The sequence below is a fragment of the Dermacentor variabilis genome, unplaced genomic scaffold (assembly GCF_050947875.1).
Source record: "Dermacentor variabilis isolate Ectoservices unplaced genomic scaffold, ASM5094787v1 scaffold_12, whole genome shotgun sequence".
Lineage (NCBI taxonomy): Eukaryota > Metazoa > Arthropoda > Arachnida > Ixodida > Ixodidae > Dermacentor > Dermacentor variabilis.
This window is the reverse complement of record NW_027460280.1, coordinates 25,345,958-25,356,636: the sequence shown is the minus strand read 5'-3', so window position 1 is coordinate 25,356,636 and position 10,679 is coordinate 25,345,958. Positions and strand designations below refer to the sequence as shown.

General features: G+C 44.2%; 1 protein-coding gene across 4 annotated transcripts in view; it reads left to right on the top strand.

Annotated features, from left to right (window-relative positions):
• Positions 1-6,518: 6,518 nt before the first annotated feature.
• The window catches only part of LOC142566061 (HIG1 domain family member 2A), a 34,213-nt gene continuing 30,052 nt past the window's right edge, over positions 6,519-10,679 (top strand). For 3 of the 4 annotated variants that reach the window (XR_012824958.1, XM_075676792.1, XM_075676793.1), the window contains exons 1-2: positions 6,519-6,704; positions 6,773-6,983. Coding sequence is in view for 3 of the 4 variants with exons in the window: in XM_075676792.1 (XP_075532907.1) it covers positions 6,557-6,704; positions 6,773-6,948 (324 nt within the window). In the remaining variant the exon portion in view is untranslated. The remainder of the gene's footprint in view (positions 6,705-6,772; positions 6,984-10,679) is intronic. The other variant, XM_075676791.1, reaches the window with a different exon arrangement.

Genomic DNA, 10,679 nt, shown 5'->3' with positions numbered 1-10,679 from the left:
ACCGAACGGCGCTCTCCCGCTGAGGCGCCGCGTGTGAAAAAATTGTGCGAGGGCGCTGCGAGAGAACTAGGTTTAAAAAACTGGGTTGGTGCTGAGCACGACCGGCTTTATTAGTAATAAAGCCGGTCGTGGTGCTGAGAGGCGCTTCGCAGCATGTTCAACGTAATTTCGCTGCGGGCGCAGACCGATTGCGTGCGTACGCTCTTATAATAGTGATTTTTTTCCACTGCAAATTTATATTGGCACCTTTTTACTACGTATACATATTTGAGGCATGGGTTCTACAACATGGCGTCGTTGTCAAGTGCGTCGTCTGCTAGCGAGCGCGCGTTCGTTGCGCGGACGTGCAGTTTTCCTAGCACAAAGTCTGTCCAGTAAAATTTTTAATGTTTTTACTTGCTTTGGCACGCCCGCGACTCTTGTCGGCCGTTATCAATTGTGGCTTTAGCCAGGTGAACTACTATTTTTCACATTTTTTTTTCTAAATGTAACACGTAATTTTTGCCACAGAAGCCGTCTATCTGAAAAAAAAAAATATGGGCTTTTAGTGCCAAAACCACAACCTGATTATGAGGCACGCCGTAATTCCGACCACCTGGAGATCTTTAACGCGCACCTAAATCTAAGTGCATGGGTGTGAGTTCGCGCCCATCGAAATTGCGCCGCCGTGGCCGGGATTCGATCCCGTGACCTCGTGCTTAGCAGCCCAACAACCGCCTATCTGCAACATCAAGCTACGTAGGAAAATTTTATTTATATCGTGTCATCTTACGCGCGCTTATAGCTGACGGAATATTGATCAGGGGCAATAATCAAAGAAAGCAATAACACAGTGAAATAAACCAGGTTTATTAACTGCGTGGCGTGAATATAGATGCAGGTGACTAACATGACCAATGCAATTCTAGGTAAATCTAAGGGTACATAGACATATAGATGCACGAGATATACAGGGTGTTTCAGCGAACACTTTCAACATTTTTTTAAAAGTTGCCTGTGGCAGATAACTCAATTCTGGTTTATGAGCCGGTCTACTCGAAGCGGCGGACACTACTAGTCCAAAAAATTGAAATGCGCGAAATCGACTAAATAACAATAATTCACTAATTAACTTTTTAGCTAATTATGACCCATATTGCAATTTACAAATTCTAGCAGTGGACTTTGCGAGGCGGATCCACTTGGAGCGAATTCTCAGGATCGACGGCACCAGTTTCGAGATATAAATTCCCGAACTTTGCGGAGAAATGCATTGGCGTTCTAGTTACTTGTGTGCTTCAGTGCATGAAACGACGTTTTCTTAACAAATTAACTGGAACGCCAATGCAATGAACGCCAATGGTTTGTCTGGCGATGCACTTTGAAGCCACGTTACCGACAAAGCTCGACGTCGCTCGTGTAACGTGCCAGCAGGCGAAATGAAGTAGAAACATGTAGTCTAATCGAATGGTATTTGCTATTCAGATCGTATTCCACTTCAGAATTCACTATTAAATATTATCGAATAGCCGTTCTCGTTCGAATGTAAGGAATAGCACTTTTGATGCCTCGAAGATCAGGGGCCGACGGAAGGGAGGACTCTTAATTCCGAATGATTGTGCTGCTGGCTGTTGCGCAGAGGCGCACCAGTTCCTGAGAGAATTAACACGTGCGCGGGTGCTAATCGGTTCTGCTGAACACGTTTCTATAGCTGCCATTGAATGTAAAGGGGCAGCCTGTAAATCTGCTAGCTTAATTCGTCAACGAACTCAGCAGATCTACAATGAAGCATGCCGTTCCTTTAATTGCTTCATTATTGTCCTTATGATAGTGCGCCGGATAACTGAAAACATCCGTTTATAATACAGAAGCTACTTAGTTGGGCGGACGGCATTACATCTAGGTATGAAATATACGATAAGCGTAACATGGTTTTTCTTAGAAATCATACTCGAGAATAATTTCCTTTCGTTTGGGAAATTAGGAAGTGTAACCTGAAAGTAATGTTGTTTGGCCTTTTTCGCTTTCTGCTTGAGGTCTGAACTAGCCTGTGCTAGTCTTGCTGTTTTAAGTATGGTTACACATCTGTATTTGATATTCTGTCTAAGCCGCTTAACGCGACGTTTTGCTTGAATGACGTCATGGGTGATCCAAGGATATTTTGTTGGAGGGCGCTTTGATAAAATGGAAACAACATGAATATGCAGTGACAAACAATATTTTTGAAAGTAAGCCGAAGAAAATTGATATCTGTATCTGCATTTGACGAAACTGCGGCAATAGAGTGAAATTCATGTTCGAGATAGGTGAGTATGCTTGCATCATCAGCTATGTTAAACTTACCTACGGTTGTTAAAACGGCTTGAGACGTAATGGTAATGCCAAGGGGTAGTGCACAAATGGCCGGGAATGTCGTGATCAGAGATACCTTCGATAATTTCAGTCTATGCCTCGTCCAACGGAAAATTATCACTAAGGGATATAAGATCAAGTATGTTTTGCGATATATCCTGGATGCGTGTTGGACATGGTACTGTTTGACGAATGTTGAAGTTCAACATCAAATCGACGATTCGATAAGTTGCGGGGTATGAGAGGTGCATGTTAGTCCAATACATTTCGGGCAGTTTAAAATCACCCACAAGGATCACTCGAGAATTACGGCTGCGAATGTGACGCTGCATATACTCTTGAACATTAGTTATGCACTCGTGTCCTGTAGAAGGGCTCCGATACACACAACCTAAGAAAACATGAGCACCATTAATTGGTTCTTAGTTTACAAAATATGGCGTCAGCTCCTTCTATATCTGGGACGACGAAAGGCTTACACACCTGGAAAAAAGTCGAAGGACGCAGCTACCTTCTTTCTTTAAAATTAAACAAATTCTGGCGTTTTACGTCTGGCGATATGCTTTATGAGGCACCCTGTTCACTTCTCACCACCTGGGGTTCTTTAACGTGCACCTAAACAGAATTCAACGAGTGTTTTTCCATTTCGTTCCCATCGAATTCGGCTACCTGGTTTGGACCCGCGAGCTCGAGTTTAGCAGCGCAACGCCATATCAGAGAAGCTGTTAAGCGATATACTTTCCACACTTTCGCGTCCGCGTGTAGCAAAAATGCCGAAGATAGTGCAATGCCAGGCCGACCCGCGGCGGAGGTGACGCAGGCGTCAAGCACTTCTCATACGTGGGCCGATCCCGAATATAGCAAAATATACCGGGCCGACCCGCGGCGGAGGTGCAGTTCGCCATTAAGAGGCCCACATTCACAGCTTCACTAGTCATCCTTCTTCACAGAGTGGAAGGGCACTGAGTTTTGTTGTTGTTAAGCATGGACTGGGCAAAAAATTTCACACGGCTTACGGGCCAAAGATTAGCATATATAATCGCTATCTAAAACTGTTTTCGGCGCCCGAGTGCCGACCGCAATAAAGATCGAACCCGTGCCAATTACTCCGCGTTCTGTTACGCGAGGAAGACAAGACGCGCAAACATGAATGGTATGTTGCACTGCAGTTTTTTCTTTTCTTTTTCTATCAGAATGCTTCCCGTAAATCTCAGTACTAGGGCGCCGGATGGGGCCGGTATGTTTTATATGTTTGAAGCGGCAAGCAGGACGTTTACATATGCTTTCTCCGTCTGCGTTTCGCAAGACCTAATGCTGAAAAAATATGCGCAAAAACACACACGAGGGATACATAGTGCTTGAAGAAGAAGAAAAATATTTGTTCTTCAAAGGGAAGCGCACAATAACAAAGTAGAATGAAAGCCGATACTGCGGCCGCAATGCACGCGCAGTCACCGAGCGGAATTAAAATTAAATAAAATGAAATAAAGAATCAAGAGAAAGGACGGCACCTACTCCTAAGGCATAAATACCATGTCATATCGAATTATAAACACCATTTAAGCGGTCTGTTCATAAACAACAGCGCGCGAAGCAGTACCATGCAGTACGAACGACCCTGCCGAGCAGAATCGTCAGCAGTTTCTACCGGCGCGACCTTGATGCGGGGCGCGACCTTGATGCGGCCCACTCCACTTCGATCGCAATGCTCCCATAGTATTTTTCGTCGTCGCGCGCCTCACTGGCCTCACTGCAAAGCATGCGCCACCCCACCCGCTCGTTGCGCTCAACCGTATTCTAGTACACTCTACTAGCCATGACCAGAGAAGGACTCTGCCATCACTTTAGTTTCATACAATAATTCTATGGACTTTCGCGCTACCCCCATTCTACCCCGAGCGCATAGGGTTCCTCACTAAATGTGAGAAATTATATGCCCCAGTGGCAGTGCCGCCAAACTTAGAGAAGGGAAACTGTACCTTCCACAGTGCTACGGAAATAAGCGTAGCGGTGGCGTCGTGAACTAAAGTATGCGACCACGGGTGGCGCTGTACAACAGGAAACGGAAACGGGGTTTTGCACAGTTTACCAGGTGTTCTGTGGCTTTACTGGGTTTCTGGCTGCTGCGCCTTGATCGTGCTCCCGCGAGTTTAGTTGCTGTGTGGCAAACGTAACGCCTACATATGTATGTAGGCGCTACGTTTGCCACACAGCAACCAAAGTGGCGGGAGCACGATCGAGGCGCAGCAGAATACATGTAGCACTGAGTCATATCGAGTTAAGGCACACCCTCAACTGACTTTTAAGGGCATCCCGAGCGGTTTTTCGTTTATTACGCCGCCGTTACCCCGAGTTGTGCCGCCGCGCTCCAGCTGTTGCATTTCGTGTAGGGCTACTGACAGAATGCGGTTTCCAGGTGGCACGATGGCCTCGACTGGAATAAACGCTCACGACACCAAAGATTGAGTAAGCCTGAAAATATTTTATTTGCAGTTTACAAGTACAACAAAAAGCACACGTCTACGCATCCACACAAACCCGGTTACACAGTCAAGAACATAGTCAAGAAGTGGCTCATTAATAAGGGTAGCACAAACGCACAAGAAAGAAGACCTAAACTACAAAACGTATGGTCGGCTGCTAAGTATAATAATTTCCCTGTCACCGCGTGTCACTTTTATACAGCATCTTTACAGCACTACCAGGCCGGGTAGTTTGGCGGAAAGAACGCAACAGCTTACGGCCGTCAGCTGCCTCTTCCTTACGGGTGTCATAATTATCCCAATCTCCGCATCAACGTCGTGCAAGTCCGCATACAGGTATCTGTATCTGAACCATATGTGCCAGCTTAATACATGTGAAGTGAAATTATGATAACCACTGCGTCTTATCAAAGGCATTGGTTTTGCAAATGCGCATTACAGCTGACGGAACGACATACTGTAAGTGAAGCACAAGAGAACAAGGACAAAAGGAGAATACAACACTTGAAGAAGAAATGAAGAATTAGTAGGCGTACAGCAAACAAGCGATGACGGAGAACACACAATGATGCATCGGGTGTTCTGTGACATCGGTTTGCGTACTTACGGTGTTATGGAGATCAACGGCATAAAAACGTACCTTCAAGCGTACTCCCTCAACCTCCGCCGCATTCATTATGCTAATCAACGCCTAAACAAAATGAGGCACTATTTTTTGCCAAGAGTAGATCTCGTTACAGCAAGTCTATGTAGTGACTCGCAGACGAAACCAGCATGCTTTCGAAAATGTTTTACCGCCGTAGTATTCGAACGCCAACGGCCAGGAAAACACGTCGATACCAATAGGCTGTCGGCTGTCGGTGGTTAATCAAGTACAAAAACCTTGACGCTATGACTAAAAAGCAGCTTCAACAATCAAATTTTAAAAAAATCAACTGCCTATTTGCCTGAGGTAAAAAAGCATCCTTAGACACCTCGATTGTTTATGTCAATGGTTTGTGTAAAGTAAAACATTCAGCATGTTCAGCGCCCCTAGCAGAGAAAGCACAAATTAAAGTATTCGACCAAATTACAGTAGCTCCACTTGCGCGCTTACGCTGAAACGCGCCTCGATTGATTTTTCGCCCTCTGTGGCCATTTGTTGAACTTGAGAGTGTGCGGGGCCGGTGCCGCCCTGCGGCCTATTCTTCCAATTTTGAGGACACTAGCCGTTTCACTAACCAGCTGTTTTTTTATTTTTCTTGACAATGGAAGAAAGAAAGGTTATTGATATGGTTATTGAATTTGTTTATTTAGCGCCCTCATTCGAACGGTAGCAGACGTAATAGTCACGTGATATTTGCATTTTGCCCAATGCCTCCTTTACTAGATGCCTGCCGCGTGAGCCGAGAAGCTGGTTCCTGCCCCTTTCCTCTTTACTCTTCCCCACCCGGGTTAACCCGGGTCGGCTGCGAGCGCTAGCTGCGGTGGCCGCTGCAAACCTAAATCACGTAGCCATGCCTCCGAGATTTTAGCGGCGTCTGATGCGATCCCGGAGGCACAGGACCCACAGTCTCTGGTCAAGCCATTGGTCGAGCGCGCGCCAGCCTAGTAATCGTCACTTCCTCCACAACAGGAAGTGGGTCGGTTGCGAGCGCCGTCTCTCCGTGACTACCCTGAACTACGGGAACCTCCGCTCCAATAGGAAGACTAGCGACGCGGCAGGCATCTAGTAAAGGAGGCATTGTTTTGCCTCTGCACCGATGGCGGACCTTCCTAGGAATTCAAAGGACGACGAATTAGAATGGATAGAGATCGAGAAATCATTTCGTCAAGAAGATGCTGTTGAGACAGCGGACCGGGCCGCTCGTATAAAAAATAAATTAGCGGCCAACCCATTTGTGCCACTGGGTAAGTCGTGACACGGGTATCTCCCGATCTGACTAAACCAACTGTTGTGGAAAATGTGGTCTTCGTAGGACTTCTGGCCACGGTGACGGCGTTGGGTGTCGGTCTGAAGACGATGGTCAAGGGTCAGACGAGGCAGTCGCAGATGATGATGCGTACACGAGTCGTCTGCCAAGGACTGACGTTCGTAGCCATACTTGTGGGCATCGTGGCGGGAGCACGCAAGGCGCAAGAGAAACCTCAATGACTGATCTGTTTCTACCAAAATGAAGATTTCTGATGGTAACAGTCTCACTCGCGTTTTACGCTTGTCTGTTGCTGCATCTTGTGTTGCCAATGAAATGCGTCCAACTAAGCTTGGTTGGCACGGTTCCTGCGTCTCCTACTGGCAAAATTGCTTCAGGAAAATCAACCATATTGCTTGACAGTGGGGACGTTAAATCAGGGTATGCATACCGAACACCAGCACACCTCGTGAGGTTTTCGGTGTCTCTGGCGCTCCAACACGTTAAGAGCGGGAATGCGTTTTACCCGATATTCATCGCAGTTTAGGCCGTAAATGTCTACGAAGAACAAACTGGGAACTTGGGTACAAGCGTTTTATTTATTTTTTCACGTTTTACCTACTCGTCAAAGGCAGAACAATTGCCCGCATGCATTTGAAATTTATGGAACACAACCTCTGTGTGCACATGTGTGCAGCCTGCCGAACAGATTAATTTCTGTGGCTTGTACTATACCCTTTGCTTCATATTAGTGTACATACAAGATGCATGCATTTGGGCTTTTCAACAGAAGTCAAGGATAATGTCCCTTTAAGGTTGCGTATGCTGGACAGTGCTTGTTGCAGTCATTTATTTATACAAAACACAAGTTCATGCACATAAATTGTCTGATCATAGTGCACTGTGATAATGGAGATACTTAGCTCTGTCTATGTTTTAGCTGGCTTATTTGTACTTATGTGCAAGTTGCATGCACTTCAGAAGGCAATAGCTAGAATGGCGATGAGTGGGGCAATTCTTCTTTCTTTCTTTTCTTTATTCAATACTGCAAACCTTGTACAGGACCAAGCACAGTGGGTCAAATGGCAACAAAACAATAAACAATAATAACAAAGTTAAACAAAAAACATCAAAGTGTGGCGAAAGGCAATAAGGAATCATTCCAGTCAGTTACAGTGCGAGGGAAAAATGAAAACTTGAATAAATCTATTCGCACAAAATACGGCGTCAGGTAATTAGGATGATGGTGGCGTGTATGCCTTGACATTGAAAGCGACAGATATGGAGAAAGGTTAATAGCTAGATCTTGATTCCAAAGCAAGAAAAGAAATTGCAAACGTAAATTTTTTCATCTTTGTTCAAGACATTGTATACCGTTAATCTGCATTAATTCAGAGGGTGAGTCATACGGGGAAAATTTAGAGTAAATAAACCTTACAGCTTTTCTCTGTACCTTTTCTAGGTGGGTAATATTGTGTTTATTAAATGGGTCCCAGACAACGCATGCATATTCAAGTTTAGGTCTAATGAGTGAATTGTAAGCAAATAATATTACGCAAGGGGGAGAATTTCTTAGCTTATGTCTTAAAAAGTACAGTTTACGGAATGCGGAAGAACAGATGTTATCTATATGTAAATTCCATGATAAAGTATTAGTTAGTGTGACACCTCAATACTTATATTTAGTCTCTTCCAGCAAAGGTGACGAACCAAGCCTGTAGTTAAAAGAAAGCGGAGCTTTCTTGCGAGAGAAGCGAAGAAAGACGGTCTTATCAGTGTTAAGTTTCGTGTCCCACGTTTCACACCATTCAAAAATCTTAGCAAGAGAGGAGTTAAGATGGATTTGGTCGTTAATTGAAGTTATTTCTTGAAAAAGCACATAATCATCTGCAAACAACCTGATTTGGACATTCGGATCAAGTTCATTAGTAATCTCATTAATATATTAAAAGAAACAATGGCCCCAACATACTTTCTTGGGGCACGCCAGAGCCGACCGGAAGGCAACCTGATTGTTGTTTATTAACTCGTACAAATTGGTAGCGATTGGTTAAATAGTTTGATATCCATATGATTAAAATTTTCGGGAGACCAATGCGCCTGAGTTTTAATATTAGTTTGTCATGGGGAACTGTGTCGAAAGCTTTACTGAAGTCAAGAAATATTGCATCAATCTGCCTGTTCTTATCGAGACATGAAGCGAGTGAATGTATTACTGTCACTAATTGTGTAATTGTTGAGTATCCTTTTCTAAACCCGTGCTGGAAATTAGAGAGGACTGCGTGTGCATCTAAAAATTCATTAATCTGGTTGGCAATAATATGTTAGATTAGTTTACAACATGATGATGTAAGTAATATTGGACGGTAATTTTGTAATAATGTGCGGTCACCGTTCTTGTGTATTGGCACAACCCTGGCTACCTTCCAGTCGCTCGGTAATTTTCCATGAAGTAATGAGATATGAAATAATAATAATATTTGGGGTTTTACGTGCCAAAACCACTTTCTGATTATGAGGCACGCCGTAGTGGAGGACTCCGGAAATTTTGACCACCTGGGGTTCTTTAACGTGCACCTAAATCTAAGCACACAGGTGTTTTCGCATTTCGCCCCCATCGAAATGCGGCCGCCGTGGCCGGGATTCGATCCCGCGACCTCGTGCTCAGCAGCCCAACACCATAGCCACTGAGCAACCACGGCGGGTGAGATATGAAATAGAATAACTAGAAACTTTGCAGCAGATTCCGCATATCTCCAGAAACACGTTAGGAAGGTTGTCGGGACCACATGATGATTTAGTTTTTAAATTTAGTAACATAGAAACTACGCCAGGGTATGAAATAAAATTTACATCACAGGGATGAAACACTGCGTCATTGGATGGACAAGCACTGAATTTAGAAAACACGCTGTGAAAGTAGTCATTGAAGTGGTGCGCAATATCCCCGTGATCAGTAACCACAGAACCATCAACCAAAATTTGCGACACCGGTTTCCTTTTTCACTTATATAATTCCAGAACTTTTTGGTTCCTCTATAATGAAATTTGGCAGCACTGTACTAAAATAATGTTCTTTTGAGGTGTGTACTGCACGTGCAAGACCTTTTAAATCCTTTAAATGACCTAAATGCAAGCGCTGTTTCTTTAACCTTTTTATCTTTCGCTTTAAGTGGATTATTTCACGCGTCATCCACGGCGTTTGTCTACGAACAAATTTACGTTTGCTCGGCACAAACTTATCTATACAGTAGTGGCACATATCTTTAAAACGGTGCCAAAGTGTGTTCAAATCAGTATCATTAAAATCGATACGGCATGTTTCCAAATGTTCTATAGTGGATGCATCATCTGCACGTGAGTAATCTTTGAAAGAACAATGTTTCACAGTGTTATTAGGTAGAGTGCAAGCGACAATGAGTAAGTGAACACTGACAAGCAGGTGGTCAGAGATGCCTTCCACAACTTCAACAGTGTAATCAGGTAATCCTCTTGGCAAAAATACCAAATCCAGTACAGATTTGCTAGTTCCTTGTACACATGTCGGTTCCTGAACTATTTGAATTAGGTAATGTGTTAACATTATGTTAAGTACACTGTTTAAATTATTGCTTTTTTGAGGAAGGGATTCAAAACGCTCCCAATTAACGCCTGCCAGGTTTAGGTCACCAATAATTAGCAATTTGTTTTTCTGGAACCGAGACATGTGCTCTTCCAGTTTTAACAGATAATAAGCTGATGCATCAGGAGGTCTGTAAATGGCAAACAGAATGAAGGTATGGCCCCAGCATGAGATCTTTATGCACAAACATTCAAGGCCGAGAATTTCTTCCAAGAGAATAGCCTGTGTGTGGTCTTTAATTAGAACTGCAACGCCACCTCCCCTGAAAGGCCGATCCCTACGGAAAACTTGGTAACAATTTGGGAAGACATCCTCGTCGGCTATTTCAGTCCGCAGCCACGTCTCGGTTAT